Source organism: Callorhinus ursinus, unplaced genomic scaffold, assembly GCF_003265705.2.
Source record: "Callorhinus ursinus isolate GAN/ISIS: 27379988/994484 unplaced genomic scaffold, GSC_fseal_2.0 scaffold57, whole genome shotgun sequence".
NCBI classification, from domain to species: domain Eukaryota; kingdom Metazoa; phylum Chordata; class Mammalia; order Carnivora; family Otariidae; genus Callorhinus; species Callorhinus ursinus.
The window spans coordinates 6,882,547-6,902,946 of record NW_027397119.1 but is presented as its reverse complement, the minus strand read 5'-3'; the positions used below and the strand labels follow the sequence as shown (position 1 = coordinate 6,902,946).

General features: G+C 48.9%; 1 protein-coding gene across 7 annotated transcripts in view; it reads right to left on the bottom strand.

Annotated features, from left to right (window-relative positions):
• The window catches only part of ATP2B4 (ATPase plasma membrane Ca2+ transporting 4), a 94,181-nt gene that overhangs the window by 17,848 nt on the left and 55,933 nt on the right, over positions 1-20,400 (bottom strand). For 5 of the 7 annotated variants that reach the window (XM_025855287.2, XM_073884577.1, XM_025855284.2 and 2 more), the window contains exons 5-15: positions 20,065-20,190; positions 19,509-19,634; positions 18,382-18,417; positions 16,661-16,822; positions 13,736-13,950; positions 13,128-13,370; positions 12,311-12,552; positions 8,724-8,955; positions 7,439-7,618; positions 6,504-6,591; positions 4,815-4,921 (exon numbers count right to left, since the gene is read on the bottom strand). In XM_025855287.2, coding sequence (XP_025711072.1) covers positions 4,815-4,921; positions 6,504-6,591; positions 7,439-7,618; positions 8,724-8,955; positions 12,311-12,552; positions 13,128-13,370; positions 13,736-13,950; positions 16,661-16,822; positions 18,382-18,417; positions 19,509-19,634; positions 20,065-20,190 — 1,757 coding nt within the window. The remainder of the gene's footprint in view (positions 1-4,814; positions 4,922-6,503; positions 6,592-7,438; positions 7,619-8,723; positions 8,956-12,310; positions 12,553-13,127; positions 13,371-13,735; positions 13,951-16,660; positions 16,823-18,381; positions 18,418-19,508; positions 19,635-20,064; positions 20,191-20,400) is intronic. The other 2 variants (XM_073884578.1, XM_073884576.1) reach the window with 1 other exon arrangement.

The window sequence follows — 20,400 nt, the reverse complement described above, 5'->3', positions numbered from 1 at the left end:
AACTCACAACCCCAAAATCAAGAGTCACACACTCCACCGACTGAGCCAGTCAGGAGCCCCTAAATTCTTTTTTTGCCCCCTAAGTTCTTATATTTCTTTTGCCACGGCCAATGTCTCACTTAAGTCCTTGTCTCCCCCACACCGCTAAGTCACCTTACACTTTTTTCTGGCAGGAGTAGTCTGGCAGTGAAGTTCAGATGTCCTATTGCTTGTTCAAATTCCTGTTCCTGGGGAACCACTAAAGGTTTCTCAATAGACAATGGTTGAAAGCTGTGCTTATAGAAACAGTAAAATTTCTAGACTGGTAGTCAGAGCCCTCAACAGGTGAACTCAGATTCATTTTCCAGTCTGCTCCTATATAATCTTTCTGCTCAAAACCCACTGGTTTATTCACAGTTCCCTGAATCTGTCCTTTACTTCTAGAGTCTAGACTTCTACTTACACCATTTCCCTAAACCTGAAACATCCTCCTTCCTCATCTATTTAAACCTTGTCTATCTTTAATGGTCTATGGGACGCAAAACCATCCCTAAGAACCCCAGCCCCTACTTCTAGTCCATGTCTTGGAAAGCCTATAGCCCACAGAGGAGCTTATTCATTGATGTGGCTTGCAGTAGTAGACGGTTTGTTCTCTTTACCTGGTAGTAATATTTTCCTATCCAGATTACAATAAACAAATATGTTATATAGATTATACAATTCAGTTTCCCCATCAAAAAGTTCTCCAACACATCCACACAATGTGTCACATGCACTGGAAAAAGAAAGGAGGGGGGGAAAAAAAAGAAAGGAGGACTATATATACTTTCTACTATGGAATGTGGAAAAGAAGAGTGCATGGTATGTGTGTAGGTAAGTATACATGGCAGTATAGATAAGTATCACTTACCTAAGAGAATAGGATACAAATATATCATACATTGGATTATATTTTAAAGAAGCAAACAGAAGGATACACCAAAAACAAAAGAAATGTTACTTAGGGTTAAGAGGGGAGGCAATAGGGTGGAGGTGATTGGCGTAGAAGCTGGATTTCTAGGAATAGACTTTGTTTTGTATATTTGACTTTAGAACTATATAACTACTTTATATGAGTATAAATCAAAATTAAGTTTATTTATTTATTTATTTTTAAAGATTTTATTTATGTATTTGACAGAGAGAGACACAGCGAGAGAGGGAACACCAGCAGGGGGAGCGGGAGAGGGAGAAGCAGGCTTCCCGCGGAGCAGGGAGCCCGATGCGGGGCTCGATGCCAGGACCCCGGGATCATGACCTGAGCCGAAGGCAGACGCTTCACGACTGAGCCACCCAGGCGCCCCAAAATTAAGTTTAAAAAGCAATGTGTAGGGGCGCCTGGGCGGCTTGGTCAGTTAAGTGTCTGACTCTTGATCTCAGCACAGGTCTTGATCTCAGGGTCAGGAGTTCGAGCCCCGCGTTGGGGCCTAGTGTGGAGCCTACTTAAAAAAAAGAAGCAATCTCTAAAATGGAAAGCAACATGGTATAAATGAACTGGTATAACCAGTGGGTAGCACAATCACACAAAGGAAAAATATTCCAAATGACTTTTAAAAAAAACATAGTACCTTGGTGGTAGAACCTAGCAGAGTATACCTGTAGGATAAAAAGAACTACAAGAAAAATCTTGAACTGTTTTTGGTAGAGTAATTGTATTATTATTGCTATTTTGAGACTGTTACTTACATTTTAGGGTAAAACAAGTAAGGATTATGTTAATGCCATTAGGAATCAAAATTTTCAGCTTAAGAGATATAAACATAAAATTAGGGAAGTTAAATAAAAGTAGTAAGTTAGAGTTCTATAATTCTAAATTTGAATTAAAAATGCCAATATGGACTCATGAAGTATTTTATCTTTAAAATAAAGAAATGCAAAGACAAAAAAGAGACATTAAAGATTTATTTCCTAGCTTTGACCAAAACCATTGAAAAGATCTAGAAACAATGATTTCCGTGGTAGTAAGGAACATCCTGACATTCAGATGTGTTCTCTAAGTACCATTTCTTACTAAAAAGCAGGACTCTTTGAGAAATGGATGATTCCAGATCTAGGATGAGAAATATGTATGATGATTCTGGAACATCTTATCATGCCAGAAGCCAAGGAAGGTATTAAGGACAACTGGGGTTGTATCTAAAGGACCCAGCAGTATTCATGAGGCTATTGACAAGTCAATGTGAACGTCAAAATAATAACAAAGGCAATGGATTGAAACGCATCAAATATACTTAAATCTGTGAGTTCATAATGATATTAAAAAAATAAACAATGAACGGTTTTTAGTAGAGTAACTTAGTAGAGTTAATTTAAAAAATATAATTCATGGGTGCCTGGCTGCCTTCCTCAGTAGAATGTGCAACTCTTGATCTTGGGGTTATGAGTTCAAGCCCCGTTTGGACATGGAGCCTACTTAAAAAATAAAATTTAAAAACATATATATATAATTCATTGGTCATCTTTGGGGTAGCCTAAAAAGTCAACTCATTTTGAAAACTAGTAAATAAACAAAAAGGATCAGGCATTTAGCTGCCTTTCATATAGGAACCGGAGCCTCAACCTCAGAGTAACCAAATAATCCTTGAGGGCAAGTTTCTTTCTATAGCAGTCTTCAAGTTAATAAATAGAGAAAATCTGGACATTATTTTGCAGCCCCTAATGAAAGATGGGATCTAGAATCTGATTGCATATGACAGGAATACAATCAACAAAATCTACACTATGCATTAATCTGTGTATTCAACCAGCCTGGTTCCTTCAAAATTAAATAGCTAGGAAAAAAGATGGAGGGGATTGGGCAGGAGAGCTGACATAGTGTGCTGTTATCTTTAGAAAGGGCTATTTGTGAGGTTGGCCCTGAGTTAGCATCTGGGACCTTGGCTCTCAGAACGCTCCCAGTCAACAATTAACCAAAAATTAATTAGTGGTTCATTGTGCCTAGACTGTGCCTGAATAATATGTTTTCTCTTTCCTTCTAGGAGTCTGGAATCTCTCTTAAAAAAAAAAAAAGATTTAATTATTTATTTATTTGAGTGAGAGTGAGAGCAAGTGTGAATGGGGGGAGGGGCAGAGGGAGAAAGAATCTCAAGCAGACTCCCTGCTGAGTGTGGAGCTCAATGCAGAGCTCGATCTCACGATCCCGAGATCATGACCCAAGCCAAAGCCAAGAGTTGGATGCTCAACTGACTGAGCCACCCAGGCACCCCTAGGAATCTGGAATCTTAGCACGTATTAGGCAAAAAGTGACTATATGACCAACCCCAATAAAAACTTTGGGCACTGGGTCTCTGATGGGCTTCCCCAGGTAGAAACATCACACGTGTGTTGCCAGGGGAGGAGTGTGCTCTGTGTGAGCCCTCATTGAAGGAGAGAGCAGAAAGCCTGCACGTGGATTCCTCCAGACTTCTCCCTTACTATACCCATGGAATAAGTCTTAGACATGAGTACGAACCCTATGCCGAGTCTCATGAGCCCATCCAGTGAATCCACAAATGGTAAAGGCTGGTCTTGGGGACATCTGACACAAGGATCCTATAGGACCAGTGGTTCGTAACCCTTTAGGGTGTGACAGAAATGTCAAGAGCTTGTGAAAGCCCAGATTGCTGGGCCCCCACACTGAGCTGTCAGATCCAGAAGAGCTGCGATGGGCCTGGGAATCTGCATTTCTATAGGTTTCCAGGCCCAGCTGGGAGGAGGAGCACGCTTCAAAAACTCCTGCTATAGATTAAGAGCTCTAAGAGACACAGCAAGTGATTGCAGCGTATGGCTCTTATTTAGATCTGATTTGGACAAAAAAAGAGAATTTATGAAGCACTTGGGGCAATGGGGGGATGGACTAGATGACTGATGATAGTAAGGGCTCAAACTGTTGTGAGACAATGGTGCTATGATTCTTCTAGATGTATGTCCTCAATGCACGCTTATCAGAGGCGTATACTAACATTCAAATGAAATGACGTGATGTCCTTTATTTGCTTCAGAACAGTCCAGCTGGAGATGGGAGAAGTTGGGGAGGTGGGACATTCAGTGAAACAAGTTGGGCCAGGTATTGATAATTAATGCTGGGTGACAGGTACATGGGGATTCATTAAACTATTCTCTCTACTTCTGTGTCTTCTTGAAACTTCCTAGAATCAATGTTTTTGTTGTTGTTGTTGTTAAAGGGAGCACCGTAAAGACAGGTTACTTCTTGAATCTCTTTCCACTGCTTAAAAATCACCAATAGTTCAATACACACGGGAGGCTTACAATCACAAGCCACTTGAGTGTGAGGACGTCCTTGGCCATCTGGGGGCTTCCACATTTGCTGCAACCCTCAGAATCAACAAGCGTGGCTGTTAGGAAATGCCAAACATCTCTGGGACCTACCCAGATGCTACTGAATCAAGATATCCACTTGTGGAACCTTGTAATACATGATTTTAAATGAACTTTCCAAGTGATTCTGATGCTCCTGGCCTCACAAGTGAAAAGCAGAGTGATGAACAGTGCTGGCCACGGCATACATGCTTCATAGGGAACCTGAATTTTCTATGGTCTGCCTAGGCAGACAATATCACCACGTTCACGGTAATGAGGCGTCATGATTTCCCTGCCTGGGTCATCTAGTCTTCATACCTGATGGGTCTCCCATTACACAAACTTTTACCGGCCAGGTCAGCAGGAGAGATGGTGTCAGAGAAAAGAGCACAAGGAGGGGGTGAAGGTACAGGAAGCAGCAGGCTGCAAGAGGCCCGTCCTGGCTTCCGGGTGGATAAGGCAGCTTGCAGGCAGGGACAGTGCGCCGAGCTGCTTACCATGGCAAAACCAACGTCTGCTTTCTTCAGAGCCGGCCCATCATTTGTGCCATCACCGGTGACAGCCACCACCTGCCGCTGCTCCCCAACAGTGCTGTCGATGATGCCTGGGAAAACAGTACGATGATGCCTGGGAAGCCCAGTCCACATGCGCTACCCGCAGGCCGTGTGAAAGCCCTCTGCTCCCCACCGAGGCCCTTTGTGGGTCTTCTTCCCTGGTCCCTGCTACCACCTCCCTTCCTTTTCTTTTCTTTTCTTGTGGGTGACAAGCTCACTTTATAGCATGTTGAAAGTGTAACCACCCCCCCTTCTGAGCGCCGACAGATCTGTCAGCTCCTGAGAAGCTGCTACTGCTCTGCCTTGTTCCGCTCAGCCATCTGAGGGTTAGAGGGAGGGCTGGAGGAGCACCTCGTCCAGCCTTCACCCTGGCAGCGGGCAAGAAACACAGGCCATTTATACATCGAAGTCCAGCTACTAGCTGAAAACAACCACAAGAAGGGGTAGACCAGGCCCCACAGGGCTGAGGTTGGCTGACTGGGCACTGGGCGGACGGTGCTCTCCTGCCCCCTGGTGGTGGCGGGGGGGGGGAGCAGTGTCTCAGCCTCGGGCGCCAGCAGGCACAGCACCTTGAAGGGGGAGAAGCCAAGGGTCCAGTAACAGGCAGCCGGAAGCCACAGGCATGATACAGTCAGAGGCCTGGAGGGGATCCAGAGAGATCCATGCTCTGAGCAACTCCTATCACCTTACAGATGAGAAAACTGAAACCCAGAGAGGGGAAAGGCCTTGCAGGGTCCCATAGCCAGCAGGTGAAGCCCAGCCATCATTCCATCCTATCTCAGCCAACGAGGCCATGTGCTACCTGAGCAGGAGCAGGAAGCAAACAACTGGAGGGAAGAGTGAAAGGGAAAATTACACTTGCCAGGAGGCTGGCTGCTTCCAGCCAAGGAGAGGACAGGAGATCAGGGTGTCAGAGCTGGACACCAGAAGGTACACACATGCACGTGTGCACACATCTACACACACACACATGAAACCTGGATGCCCTTTCTCTGGAGCCCAGGCTGGTGCCCTAGAAGTGTGTGCGTGTGTGAGTGTGAGTGTGAGTGTGAGTGTGTGTGTGTGTGTGTGTGTGTGGACCACCTCCCTTTCTACTTTGTTCTTTCCTTCTTTCTTTCTGATGATGGAGGCTCTATAGTATCACCCAAAGGCTGTCAATTGTTTCCCGGTGGCGCTCTGAGCTCTGAGTCTGTCCTCATCAGGTTAGCCTAGCGGGGGCCCGAAGGCAGCCAGTATGTGCTGGAGAAAGCGCCGGGTGATTTGAAGACAGAGATCTGGGGGTTGAACCGTACCACTTCCGCTCACCAGCATGGCAATCTGGGTTAAGTTGTCTTCTCAGCCTCAAACTTCCTCAATGGCAAAATGGGAACAATTTAACCTGCTCTGACTAGTACACAGTAATATGGGCAAACAAGATACGATGTTTGAAGACAACTTTATTACAGGTCTTCTATGCAGATGTTTGCTAAATTGTCTGCTTCCCCTCCCCCGCCCTGCCATGAGCTGGACAGCTCTCCTGGGACCTTCCTATTCAAGACAAGAGAGTTGCTTTGGCCAGTGGTTCTTGTTTTCTGTCTTGTTGCCCAGCCTGCCATCATCTGCCCCAGGCACCCGGTCAGGAGCCGAGCTCACCTTTTACCAATGTGTGTTTGTCCGTGGGGGATGATCGTGCCAGGACTCGAAGCTTCGGCCAGATCTTGTCCAGCTTTTCCTGCTCCACCTGCCAACACCAGACCACACCGGGTCAGTCAAGCTCGGAATAGCCGTCCGGGCGAAGTTTACATCTCCCTGCGCTCTGAGATTCTGGGAGAGCTGGCCTGCCACAGCCCATGGTGGGTGTTACCACGGCCTCCAGGGGAGACGGAAACAGCCAGCTCAGTCCCCCAGGGCAGATTTATTGATGGTGACCATTCAGGCCCTGCGTGTCTTCACTTCCCTCCCAGTTCCCTACCGGGGAGCCAATGCCCTATTTCCTGGACCCTTGACAGGAGGTGGGCCAGGGCCCGCTGTTGGCTAAGGTGCTTCTGAGGTCTCCAGTTTGGTTTCTGTGCAGACCAGGAAGCTCTGGTCTGCTCCACACCCAGACCACATCCTCTCGCAGACCCGTGCCACCCACCACTAGTCACAGGGCAGTGACACAGGAGGGTGAGGTGGAGGGGAATCAGTACGAAAGCATCCCATGGCTGAACACAATCGGGAAGATGTGAGAAGTCAGTGACACTGTCTCAAAAGACAGCTTAGGACGGAGGATGAAGAGAAGAAAGAAAACTCCCAGTTTTCCCACCTGAGCAGCCCCGGCAGAAGGTTTGCTCTAAATAGATTTTAGTTAACAAACCACGCGCTTGCAGGTCCAACTCCTCACAGCTTCCCCTACTTGCTATATGGGATGCTGCCCAATTCATGAAACCATTTAATAAAGCCAATTAGATCTTCAAAACAAACAAACAAACAAACAAGAACAAAACCCAGCCACTTTCTCCCGTGTCCCAGATGTGAGAGCCGTGCCCCCCACCCCCCCAACGACCAGGTGCCAAATGAGGCCTTGGGTCTTCCCAGCCGGGACCCACCTCTCCCTTCTCATTGCGGATAAGTCGGTTGAATTCTTTGCCTTCTAAGCACAAGAAGTCATCCCCAGGTGTCACAATACCACATTTGGTGGCGATGGCCCGGGCTGTGTTGATGTTGTCACCTGTCACCATTCTGACAGTAATCCCAGCTCGCTTGCATTTGGCAATAGCTTCGGGTACCTGTGGAGAGTAAGGAGGAGGAGGTGGGGGCGGTGAGGCCTGCTGAGCTGCCCCTGTCCGGGGTCCCTTCATTGTGGACAGGAGAGAGGCACCCTAGGAGTGGCACCATGGGGACAGGCCACGTCTAGTCATTGTTATATTGTTTGGTGCCACCTCACTTCTGTCCTACCCATAATACTACCCTTGAATTTGCCTTCCTGTACCATGAGTTGAAGAGGAAATCTGCTTCAGGAGCCAGGCGTGAAAGCTTCCTCTCCCTACAGTCTAGACTCCTTAGCAGGGCATATACTTTGGGATTTGGCCACTGTCTTCCTTTCTAGGAGAAGATTTTACCATTCTCCACCTCCCTGGCCCATACTCCAGCCAGTTAATTCTTTATAGTTTCCCATGCCCTTGGGCCTTGACCAACTCATAGTCCATCTGTCTGAACTTCTTATAAGCAGAGACTTTTTCAAGGCCTTGGTGTTTGGAATACGGTTCAGCGGTTCTACGGGCACTCGGCAAGAATGTACTGATTGAAAGAAGGTGGCTGGAGGCAAAGTTGGTGTCCTGGTTAACTCCGCCTCCTGACTGTTCTCAGGCACCAGATCATAAGCTCAATAAAACCTATGCCTCTCACCCCTCAGACAGCATTAACCGTCAGAATGCCAGCTTCTACCAGCTCAGCACTCTACAGCAGTTTTGTGAAGCAGGAGGCACAGAAACCTCTATCCCTGTAAGTGAGAAGCTGCTAGGTAACTTGCCTGGGGTCACAGCTAGAAATGGAACGAGTCCCCCCAGTTCCCGTGACTTTGGGCTGGCTTCCCATTATGTCGCGCTTGCCTTGCTCATGGGCCAGAGGCTGTTGGAAGGCTTCCCTTCATGTTTTCTTTTTTATAAAGATTTTATTTATTTATTTTAGAGAGAGAGAACGAGAGATAGCACGAGAGGGAAGAGGGCCAGAGGGAGAAGCAGACTCCCTGCTGAGCAGGGAGCCCGATGTGGGACTCGATCCCGAGACTCCAGGATCATGACCTGAGCCGAAGGCAGTCGCTTAACCAACTGAGCCACCCAGGCGCCCCTCCCTTCATGGCTTCTTACCCTTTGGCCAAAGCCAAAGCCTCACCTCCGGGCGCACAGGGTCCTCAATGCCCACCACTGCGATACACGTGAGTTCAGTGAGGATTTCGTTCTCATTGTCCCATGTGGGCTCTCCGTCGTTGAAATCCCGGTAAGCTATGCAGATGGTTCGGAGGCCCTCGGAGGCCATGGGCTCGATGACAGCACGGACCATCTCGTCTCGGTCCTTATTCTTGAAAGGCATCACTTCCCCTTTCTTGTCCAGGATTCGGTTACACCTGGGGAGGCACACAATGAGGAGGTGGCACCCCCTTCCCACCCAATATGTCTCTACACTCATTTGAAGACATTCTGGTGCCTCTGCATTACTCGTACAGACACTGTCCCAAGGCCAGAAATCTATCCATTGTCCAGCTGAGTCCCTTTTGGCTGGGGTGGGGTGGTCTGGAGGTGGATAAGGTCTAGGTAAGTGGAGGGTGTGACTCTCCCATGTCGTCTGGTCCTATTCATCTGCTCATCTGTGAATGTGACGCCAAGGGTCATTTGTGGATGGATCACCTGTCTTCTGAACTTCTCAAAGGTGGAGAGACATTTTTAATTCCCGGTTCTAGCATAGTACTAGAACGGTACTTGGTGCGTAGGGCCTGCTCCACAGGTATGGGCTGATTGAAAGAAGGTGGCTAGAGCCGAACAGAGACACCGGTTAATTCAGCTACTGGCCCTGGATCTACACAGGTCAGCTTTAATGACCTGTGAACGGTCTAGCCACTTGATGAAGTTATGCAACTTCCTATAATCAGAACTGAGCATGAGAAGGAGAAGGAGACATACAACTACCATTTCTAGTACTTGCTATGTGCCCGGCATTTTACGTACAGGTATACCTCGTTTCATTGCACTTTGCTTTACTGCACTTCGCAGATACTGTTTTTGTTTTCTTTTTTTTTACACATTGAAGTTTTGTGGCCACCCTGCATCGAGCAAGTCTGTTGGCACCAATTTTCTAACAGCATTTGCTCACTTCATGTCTCTGTGCCACTTTTTGGTAAGTTTTGCAGTATTTTAAACTTTTTCATCATTATTTTATTTGTTACGGTGATCTGTGATCAGTGATCTTTGATGCTACTATTGTAATTGTTTGGGGACATCAACAGTCACCTGCATTTAGGTGGCAAACTTAACTGATAATGTTGCGTGTGTTCTGACTTCTCCACTGCCTGGCTCTTTCCCCTTCTCTTTTCCTCTCCCCGGGCCTCCCTCTCCCCTAAGAGACGACACTATTGAAATTAGGCCATGGATACCCCTGCGGTGGCCTCTAAGTGCTCAAGTGAATGGAAGAGTTGCATGTGTCTCACTTTAAATCAAAAGCTAGAAATGATTGAGCTTGGTGAGGAAGGCAAGTCGAAAGCCGAGAGAGGCTGAAAGCTAGGCCTTTTGTGCCCAGCAGCCAAGCTGTGAATGCAAAGGAAAAGTTCTCAAAGGAAATGAAAAACGCTGTTCCTAGGAAACCAAAACAGCCTTATTGCTGATCTGGAACAAGTTTGAGTGGTCTGGATAGAAGACGAAACCAGCCACGACATTCCCTTCAGGCCAAAGCCTAATCCAGAGCCAGGCCCTAACTCTCCACAATTCCCTGAAGGCTGAGAGAGATCAAGAAGCTGCAGAAGAAGTCTGAAGCAGCAGAGGTTGGAGAGGTTGGGTCCTGAGGTTTAAGGAAAGAAGCCATCTCTGGGACATAAAAGTGCAAGCTGAAGCCGCAAGTGGTGATGTAGAAGCTACAGCAAGTGATCCAGAAGGTCTCGCTAAGATCATTCATGAAGGTGGCTACACTAAACAACAGATTGTCAATGTGGATAAAACAGCCTCGTACTGGAAGATGGCATCTAGGACTCTCACATCTAAAGAGAAGTCAGTGCCTGGCTTCAAAGTCCCATAGGACAGGCTGACTTGCTCGTTAGGAGCGCACATAGCCGGTGACTTTAAATTGAAGCCAGTGCTCATTTACCATTCTGAAAATCCCAGGGCCCTTAGAATGATGCTGAACCCACTCTGTCTGTGCTCTGTAAATGGAACAACAAAGCCTGGATGACAGCACATCTGTTTATAACATGGTTTATGGAATGTTTTTAAGCCCACCATTGAGAGCTACTGCTCAGAAAAAGATTCTTTTCAAAATATGACCGCTCACTGACAATGCACCTGGTCACCCAGGAGCTCTGATGGAGATGCCCAATGAGATTAATGTTGTTTTCATGCCCGCTAACACGACATCCATTCTGCAGTCTGTGCATTAAGGAGTAATTTCAACTTTCAAGACTTATTATTTAAGAAACACATTTTGTAAGGCTATAGCTGCCAGAGATAGAGATTTCTCTGATGGATCTGGGCAAAGTAAATCGAAAACCTTTTGGAAAAGATTCGCCAGTCTAAATGCCATAAAGAACATTCGTGATTTAGGCCAAAATATCAACACTAACAGCAGTATGGAAGAAGTTGATTCCAACCCTCATGGATGACTTTGACCCTCACGGTTCAAGAGTTCAGGGGAGACAGTAGGTGCAGATGTGGTGGAAACAGCGAGAGAACTAGAATTAGCAGTGGATCCTGAAGATGGGACTGAATGGCTGCAATATCATGATCAAACTTGAACAGATGAGGTGTTGCTTCTTGCAGATGAGCAAAGAAAATGGTATCTTGAGATGGAATCTACTCTTGATGAAGATGCTGTGGAGACCGTTGAAATGACAGGAGAGGATTTAGAATCGTGCATAAACTTAGTTGATAAAGCAGCAGCAGGGTTTGAGGCGAAATGACTCCAATTTTGAAAGAAGTTTTACTGTGGATAAAATGCTCTCAAATAGCATCTCATGCTACAGAGAAATCATTCACAAAAAGAGTCAATCAATGCGGCACATGTCATTGTCTTATTTTAAGAACCTGCCACAGCTGCCCGGTCCTTCAGCACCCACCGCCTTGATCAGCCAGCAGCCCAGCAACACGGGGGCAAGACCCTCCACCAGCAAGAAGCTGATGATCGCTAAAGCTCAGATGATGGCGAGCATTTTTTAGCAATAAAGTATTTCTAAAATAAGGTATGTACGTTGTTTTTTTATACAAAAGGCTACTGCACACTTAATAGACTACAATCTAGTGTAACTATGAGTTTTGTATGCACTGGGGAACCAAAAAGACTCATTTGCCTCGTTTCATTGCGGCAATTCTGGAACCGAACTCACAACATGTCCTAGGCGCACCAGTGCGCATGGACCCATCTACTCATAGTAACCCGTGGGTACTCCTCGGGTTTCACATGAGAAGATGAAAGCTCGGATTGTTGAGGTCTGAATCCTGGCTGCGCCACTCTTAGCTGTTTCACCCTGAGCAAGTTACTTTACTTCCCGTACCTCTGCTCTCTCGTCTGTAAAACAGGGATGAAAATAGCATCTACTGCACTGGGTTGCGAAGATTAAGCAGAAGGGGACACCCGAGGCACTTGAAAATAAGCCTCGGCCTGAATAAGCGCTCAGCTATTAGTGATGGTGTCACCACCTGGAAGGGGGGCTCACGTGTCACCCAGACCTTCCAGCGGGGAGGATCTGGAACGGAAGGAAAAGTGGGGGCAGGGGTGCTCACTTGCGCAAGATGATCTCAGAGGCGCCCTTGCTGTACATGCGGTAGCCCCCGCTGGGCTTCTCAATGACCGTGCTCATGGACTTGCGCACAGAGTTGAAGGTGTACACCTTGTAGAGCTTCTCCTCGGGCACCTCGTTGCGCACGGCGTGGTAATCCTGCTTCAGGTCAGTGACAAAGCCCAGAAGGGCACACTCGGTCTTGTTGCCCACCTGCCGTGGGAGGCCTCCCTCCTTCTCCGGAGGCTGAGGGAAAAATTGGATACGCTGTTGAGTAACATGCCCTGACTAGGGAGAGACCTTAGGAAGGAAAGAACTCCCCGATGAAACATTCATGTATGTGCCCGGAGCCCCTGCGGGGAGACCGCATTTGTCTTTTTTCCAAGGGTAAGCAGACAGCGGTCAGTGGTAACTGTGGTCCCCGAGCCATTCTGGGCTTAGCGATGTTCTAGTCTGCCCTAGGGGTGGTGCTGGTGCTGGTTTTTCGCTCTGTGTGGGTTTTCATTTGAACACCCTCTCTTAGTTTCTAGAAAGTATGTAATTTGCCCCTGACAAACCTATCTCTTCTAGAGATACTGCCATGATATGGTGATTGGTGGGCATTTCAGACACCCGGATTTCTACCTGCCTCCCACCCCCAACTCGGATACTCCCACGAATCAACCCCTCATCACCGCAAACATGTTCACTGAGGAGTAGGGAGTGGGAATGTGGGGTGGCAACTCAGGCAGAATAGACAAGAGAAAATTCCTCTGTCCAGAGAAAATTAATGGTCCCCTCCAACCACCCACTCTAACTGTCCAGGTAAAGAAAGAGCTTACCAGAATCTTGGAGGTATAGGCACTGTTGATGGAAATGCCATTGACAATAAGGTCCAGGACCTTGGGCATGAGGGCGTCAGGGCTTGGGATCTGATGGTAATGAGTGTCTCCAATGTAAGCCTGTACCACAGTCATGCGGTTCATGGTCAGCGTGCCGGTCTTATCAGAGCAGATGGCCGTGGCGTTGCCCATTGTCTCACAAGCATCCAGGTGACGCACCAAGTTATTGTCTTTCATCATTTTCTACAAAGAAGATGAGAACAGACTTGAGAGGAGACCGACGGAGCTCTGCCAAATATAGGTCAAAGGCCATTTTTTAGTGAACATGTCTCCACGTCCCATGCTTTTGTCTGCACAAAAATGCAGGAGACAATTTTTGTGACTCTTCTTCAGATGCTCCTGGGTTACCTCAACCTGGATGCAACCCATCAAGATGGTCGTTGCATCTGGCAAGTCTGGCACCTTGCGTGGTGCCAGAGGCTTCTGCTCTTGTGAGGCGCCCCCCAGAGGTTGCGGAGATAGGATGGCCCATCCTGTCACTGGAGGCCATGGCACCCTCCCCTCCCACCTCTACCCCAAAAGAAGAGGCGGCCCCGTTGCAGCCTTACCTTCACAGAGTAGGCCAGCGAGATGGTGACGGCCAGTGGCAGCCCCTCTGGCACGGCCACCACCAGTACGGTGATGCCGATGATGAAGAATTTGACAAAGTACTGGATGTAGATGGGAGTGCACTCTGATAGCCACGGTCTGCGGCGGATCACGAAGTTGTCGATCACAAAGTACAGGATCAGGATGAGAACCGTGATGGCAGACATGATGAGGCCTGTTCCGGAAACAAGGCACGAGAGCCCAGGCTCGGGGGTGTCCCCAGGCGCCCCAGCCAGAAGGGGGCTGGCATAGGGGGGAGCCTTTGCTACCAAGGTTTAAATCCCCTATTTCTGGGGAGTCAGACCCAAATCCCCTATCCGTTCTCGGCGGCGTGCACATTATCGTGTGGGGGAGAAGACGCTGGTTTTGTCCCCCACAGACACAGGTTCTAGTTTCAGCACGGCACCGACTCGACTCGTGGCTTCGGACTAGTCGTTGTCTCTCTCTGGGCCTGTTTCCTCGCTCATGAATAAGGAATTGGTTTAGTTTTCTAAAACAGCACTTTATGATTCTAACTCAGACCTACCCTCTTTCTACAGTTCATAATGTAGTGACTGTATTTGCCTATTTCCTAGGAATTTATCAGTTTGGGCTTCTCCCCTAGCAGCTGAGGAACGTCGGGTAATTCACCCGACTTGTTTACAGCGATGCCCCTATGGGGTTAGCCCGTCACCCACATGGCTAACCTTTAGAACAGTGCTTCTTGACCTTTCTCTCGACATGGCATAGACAGAATATGACAGTAACTTATGTTTATAATAAGCAAATATTTCTGTGGTGCTTACTATATAGGCCAGGCAAGCATTTCACGAACACTAACTCATTTAATCCTCACAAAACCCCTGTGAGATAGTTAGTATCATCATCCCCTTTCATGAGGAAATTGAGGCACAAAGAGTTTTTTTTAAAGAAGATCAAGAAACAACTATGATTTAAAAAAATTTTAATCTTATTTATTTATTTATTTATTTACTTTCATCATGGTAAGTGTCATCTTTAATCCCCATCGCCTATTTCACCCAACCCTACACCCACTTCCCCACAGAGGGTTTTTTGTAAATGGCACACTGGTTGCGGGACCGACTATTCTGGCTTGCCTGAGACTGAGCCGATTCCTGGGACGTGAGACTCTCAGTGGTAAAATCAAGAGAGTCCCAAGTAAGCTGGGACAGGCTGGTCGTCCGACACACTGATGTGAATGGAAGAATTTTTTTTTGAGGTCAGAAAGCAACTGGCTTAGGGGCTCCAACCACCCTGGGGACTGCCTGGCCACCCTGAAGGCGGAGGGGATCAGTATTTGGGCACACTGTACCGATCTGTGGCTCAATATCTGGGAAGAGCTCTGCTTCCAACCATAGTAAGTGTGGGTCTTTGCTTTTCCTGAGGGCCTAATGATGCAAGAGGATCAGAGCAAGGCTAGAGGTGATTATTATCAATAAAAGCATATTCTTCTGAATTTTGCTTCAGCAGGGTCAGGACTAACGTGAGGCAAACAAGGTGCCGAGGGCCCAAAATTCAAGGAAGCACTCCCTCCCAGGGTGGTACAAAGCACCAGACTTGCCTCACCTCCTACTGGCCCAGCTTGAAACATAAACGGAAACAAGAGAGGAGACTAGAGGCCAGCCATCAGGTAAGCCTGTACTCCCTAAAGGACAAGGCAGGGGTTCAGAGGACCATAGGAGGGGTTGGGTGGGGTCTGTTTAATGTTTCACACCCGTGTGCCAGGCTCAGTAACTTGACTCCACACCTGCAATTCATGTCCCCCATGTACACTTGACATGCAAGAGATTTCACGGTGGTCACCATCAGCTGGGGACCAGAACTGAATGAATACACTGGACGAATGCTGTCCAGTTGAACTCTCCGTGATGCTTCAAACATCCCCCGTTTGCACCGTCCAGTAAGGTAGCCGCTAGCTACGTGTGGTTATTGACCAACTGAAACAAGGCTGATGTGATGGAGGAACTGAATGTTTACTCATACTTAATTGTAATTCATTTCAGGGGACACAGCGTGGTTAGTGGCTACGGTAGTGCCCTGCATAGATTCTTGCCACTCGACGTGTGGTTAGCGGATCAGTGGCATTGGCACCACCTGGGGGCTTGTTAGAAATGCAGAATCTCGGGCCCCGCCCCCGGACCTCCTGAATCAGAATCTGCACTTTAACAAGATCCCAGGTGAACTGTCCCCGCAGAATGTACCGGACTAGACGGATTGTGGTCCACAGAAGGGCGGGGTCAGGAGCAAATGAAACAGTGGTACAAGGTGGTCCCTTGAGACGTGTGTCCACGGAAGAGGCAATCTTCCTTCAGTTTCTTCCTCCAAACCCCCCGCCTCGCCCCACCCCGCCAGAAGGTGGAGAGAGAATGTAGAGGCAGGGGCTAGAGAAGCCACTTCCTCTCACGATACACAAGAGGGACCCCTCCTCTGGAAAGACCCCTCTAAATCACGGTCTTCCCGTGTCTTCTAGTCCTCATTTTGCATTTATCGCGCTCTGCCAGGCCAGGTGCTAGTCCTGTACTAGGGGTTCTCTTCCTGAAGGAATTTACTAGCCAACCCATGGAACGGGTGAGTGGTTGTCCATGTCCTCCTTTTGCTAACGTAAGTCTCCCCCGTGTGACAGAAGTCCTTTATTTCCCTTCTGTTGGGAAGGCAGAGACCAAGCGTGGGGTCTTTAACCCTCGCACACAGGAGCACACTTCTCTCCGAAGAGGCCCAGGGAGTGGCCAGAGGGGGGCAGAGAGAGGGGCACAGCCACCTCGGCTGCATGAGCCCCCGGGAAGGTTCGGCTTCTTTCTGCCGGCCTGGCTGGGACAGAAGGAAGACAGCCAAAGTGGCGAGGATCCAGAGTAGCCCCAATACCAAGGAGGCGCTGCCCTACTCACCGGCTTTCCCAATCTGAACAGCCAAGCGCGTCAGCTTGCCCTGCAGCACCGACTTCTCCTTTTTGGGCAGCTTGGCTGCCTTTTTCTCCTTTTCCTCATTGTCGATCCCCTCCTGGCTGTTGAGTGGCTGGATTTCCAGGGCCACTCCATCCTGAGTCTTTGCTAGGGTGTGCACACAAATAGGAGAGGTGAGTGCGCGAGGTGGTAGCGCCGAGGAGCAAGCATGTGGGAACCAAAACTCCTCTGTCTCCTTCCTGGAATCCACCTTGGACCCCCAGCGTCAGCTCTGGCCCACTCTCACCCCATGCCAGGCAAGGAACATGCCTTCCACCCTCTGCTAGGGCCTTTAGAATGATACTCTGACAACGGGAGATGAAACGGGAGTGCTTTTAGGGTATGGATTTCCTCTTCAGTGGCAGCTTCCTGGCACCACCTCAGAGCCCCAAGCCAGGTTTATTCCAGCAAGAGGATTAGTCATGCCACTAAGTGCTATTACCAACAACCATCCTTCCTGGAATTCAGTGCTTAAAATAGTGAATCTTTAGTGCAGAAAGGGGCTGACTGATGGGGAAGGCTGGTAGATGTTTCCAGAGCCTGAGGGTCCTAGTCTGCTCTGTTAAAAGGTTCATCTCTTTCTCCCTATAGACTGTCAGCGAAGAAACACAGACCCCCAAACAGGGTATTTTCCAGCTCCTTCTTATGTCAGTTGAATAACTGGGGAAGGAAATGCCCTTTCTCCCCTGACGAAGGTGGGGAGGTACAGAGTGGGGAGGGTTAAGTCTTTTGGGGGAGAGGGAAGAAACTGGTAGGAGGGACCCTCTGGAATAAAGAGGGATAAAGATAGACATATAAATCCATTTTGCTTTCCAAAGAAGCGTTAAAGAGACCTGAAATTAAAGAATTATTTCTGTGGAGCCCTGCTTCTCCGATGTGATGACTTTACTCCTAAAGACTACTATGACGTGGGTACAGAGGAAAAAAAATCTCCAGTAGCTGTCTCAAGAGAGCCATTCTCGCCGGTTCCCACCCCCCACCCCCGGCTTCACCCCTGTGGAGCTCGGCCCTTTTGCTTAGGATGCCCTTCCTGAGATACTGTCTCTGTTGTCAGACTCACAAAAAAGACAGAGACGGGATGTAAACACAGCCACCAAAAAAGAAACACACACCAGATCGGGAGGAAGAAGACAGACGGCGAGAACAAAGAAGGAAGTGGGGAGAGGTACGGAGAACGGGCTCTGTCCAAGCACCCCAAGAAGCCTAGCAGAGAAGAACTCCAGACCAGAAGAGGACACCGATGAGGAAGCTAGCAAGAGGAGGGTGCAGGGACTGCCCACCCCGACTCCCTTCACCGTGGGGACCCTGAAGTCTTCTAGCCCAGAAATGGATGACCGTGGGTGTTTAAATCTGGCCTAGGGCGGTGAAGCAGGGAGCTCAGCGTCCCGGGGAAGAGCAGATCAATCCCACGCGCTCCCCCAGAGAAGCCTTGATGGGGAGGGTCCGTGAGACAACAGCAGGGGGTGCTGTTGTCCCATCTTAGATGGGGCTCGGGACCTGGAGCCCACCCCCAAATCTCTGCACCTTCCTCAGGATGAGGGATTGGGGGGCCCCCAGCAGCAGATAACAGATTTATGGAGAGGAAAAGGGAGAAGGCAGATGGCCTGGAAAGGTCTGGATTGAGTGTGGGCAGGTAGAGATGGTAAATGAGTGGGTGGAGAGGTTACCTTTGTTGCGATTTTCAGGGACTCCTTGTTTTTTACCTGTTTGAACAAGAAAGAAAAAAGTGGGGTGGAGACCCAAAGTGACTATTAAGAGATCAGGTATCCAATCTGTCGGTCCTGCTCAGAGCCCAAAAGGGCCACAGCAAAAAGGGGTGGGGTGGCAGGGAAGGGGATGTAAAGGAAGTTCACGTCTCTGCTCACATCCGCGCTTACTTGGGGTCGCAGGACTCCCCGGGATGTGGACCAGACCTCTCCCTCAGGTGAGCGCACAGCCACACCTGGGCTGCTCTCTCCCAGAGCACAGCGGCTGCTGGGAGGCTGCTCCCGGCTGAGTCCCATCACTTGCAGAAGTGGGGTAGGGGTTAGAGAGTGAGAGGTTGGAACCGGTTCTGCCTGAAGGCAAAGGCTCTGAAAGGTGTCTCTGTGGCCGGGTCCCTCCTTACTCATCTGCAGGTAGCTGCAAAAATCTAGTCTAGTTCCCAAGGGAATGGGTTTTGTTTCCTGATAAACTGCCGTCCACGAAACAGCCTGAGATGGTCCTCCAGCCAAGCGACAGAAATCCTTCTCTTCTCCAGGGAAAGAAGGAACGCTGAGGGGAAAGGTGTCGATCTCTTTAGTATCTCTTTCTTGTTCACCTTCCTTCCTTGTTTGTCCTTCCTCTAGGAGCAAGCGAATGGCAAAGACGGGGCTAACTCTGGGGGTAGACATTACCTCTGTGTTCCCACTCTCCTGGCCATGTCTCTTCCACTGACAGCCCAGGCTTTCAGCAGTCCTCCCTCAGCCTGGATGGTTTGCTTACTCCCTCTTGTTTGAGCGTTGGGGGACTACACAGAGGCCTGCCGGGGCCACAGCACCTGGCCAGCTCATTTGGGGCAAGCTTTACATCTCACGCCTTTATAACCCGCAAACAGACACAGGAGTCGAGACTCAAAGGCGACCTGATTTGGTTTTCATCAGAGCACCCTGGGGAGCCAGGCTCGACATCTTTATCTCCGCAAGAAGTCTGGATATCTGCATTCTTCATCCAGCAGATTCTTCCCACCAGGCATTCCATCCAGATCTGGTCCCTTGCTTCCTAGTCTGTCCATGGGGATGGGAGGGGACACAATCCCATCCCAGATGCCCTTTACCTTTTTTCTTCTTCTCCTCCTCTTCTCCCTCACTGGCTCCCAAAAGGGTAAAGATGATTCCAGTCTGGGAGTTGATACCCACGGCAGTTACTACCATCCGGCCAGAACCTTCCATGACATGGGTCCCTATATGAGAAAGGAAAAGATGGAAGGAGTGCTGTTTTTTTATACCTAGCCAAGCTTTGGTGTGGAATACAAACTTAGAAAAAAACAGTCCCTCTTCCTTCTTCCCCCATGGATAATGATATACTCAGCAGATAGCAGGAAAAGGTCAAGAGCTGGGCCCATTTGAAATAGACGGACAAATTGGGGGGTAAGGAGAAAAATGTGTCTAACGGCTTGCTTTAGGGCAGAGCTCCTTCCCCCACTCCCACCGCTAACCAGCAGAGCCCTGTCAAGGCCCCTACAGCACTTGCTTCATAGAGAACCTCTTTTCGGTTGACTGATGACCTTGTACTCAGCCCACTAGTATGCTCCTGCCCCAAAAGAGCCCAGGAGAAGGAGATGGGGCAGGGCCAGAATAGAGGGCAAGGCCTGGAGCAGCCAGACACCATACCTGAGAGCAGCATTGGGTCTCTTTCCAGGGATTTCTTGACATGGTCTGATTCCCCAGTCAGAGAGCTCTCGTCAATCTTGAGGTCATTCCCCTGGATCAGGATCCCATCCGCAGGCAGCAGGTCACCTAGTGTGCAGAGGGAAGGGGCAACAGGGGAAGAGGGCAGGGAAGAGCTTGTCAGAGGGTGGGAACCAGCCAACCGCATCTCAGGGCGGCTCCCGCGGGCCCTACCTATAGGGCAATGGCCCAGGGGGTACCTGGAGAACCTCTGAAAGACGCCTTCATCTCTGACAAGACTCCTTATAAATTCAAACAATGATCCCTAAACGCCTTCCC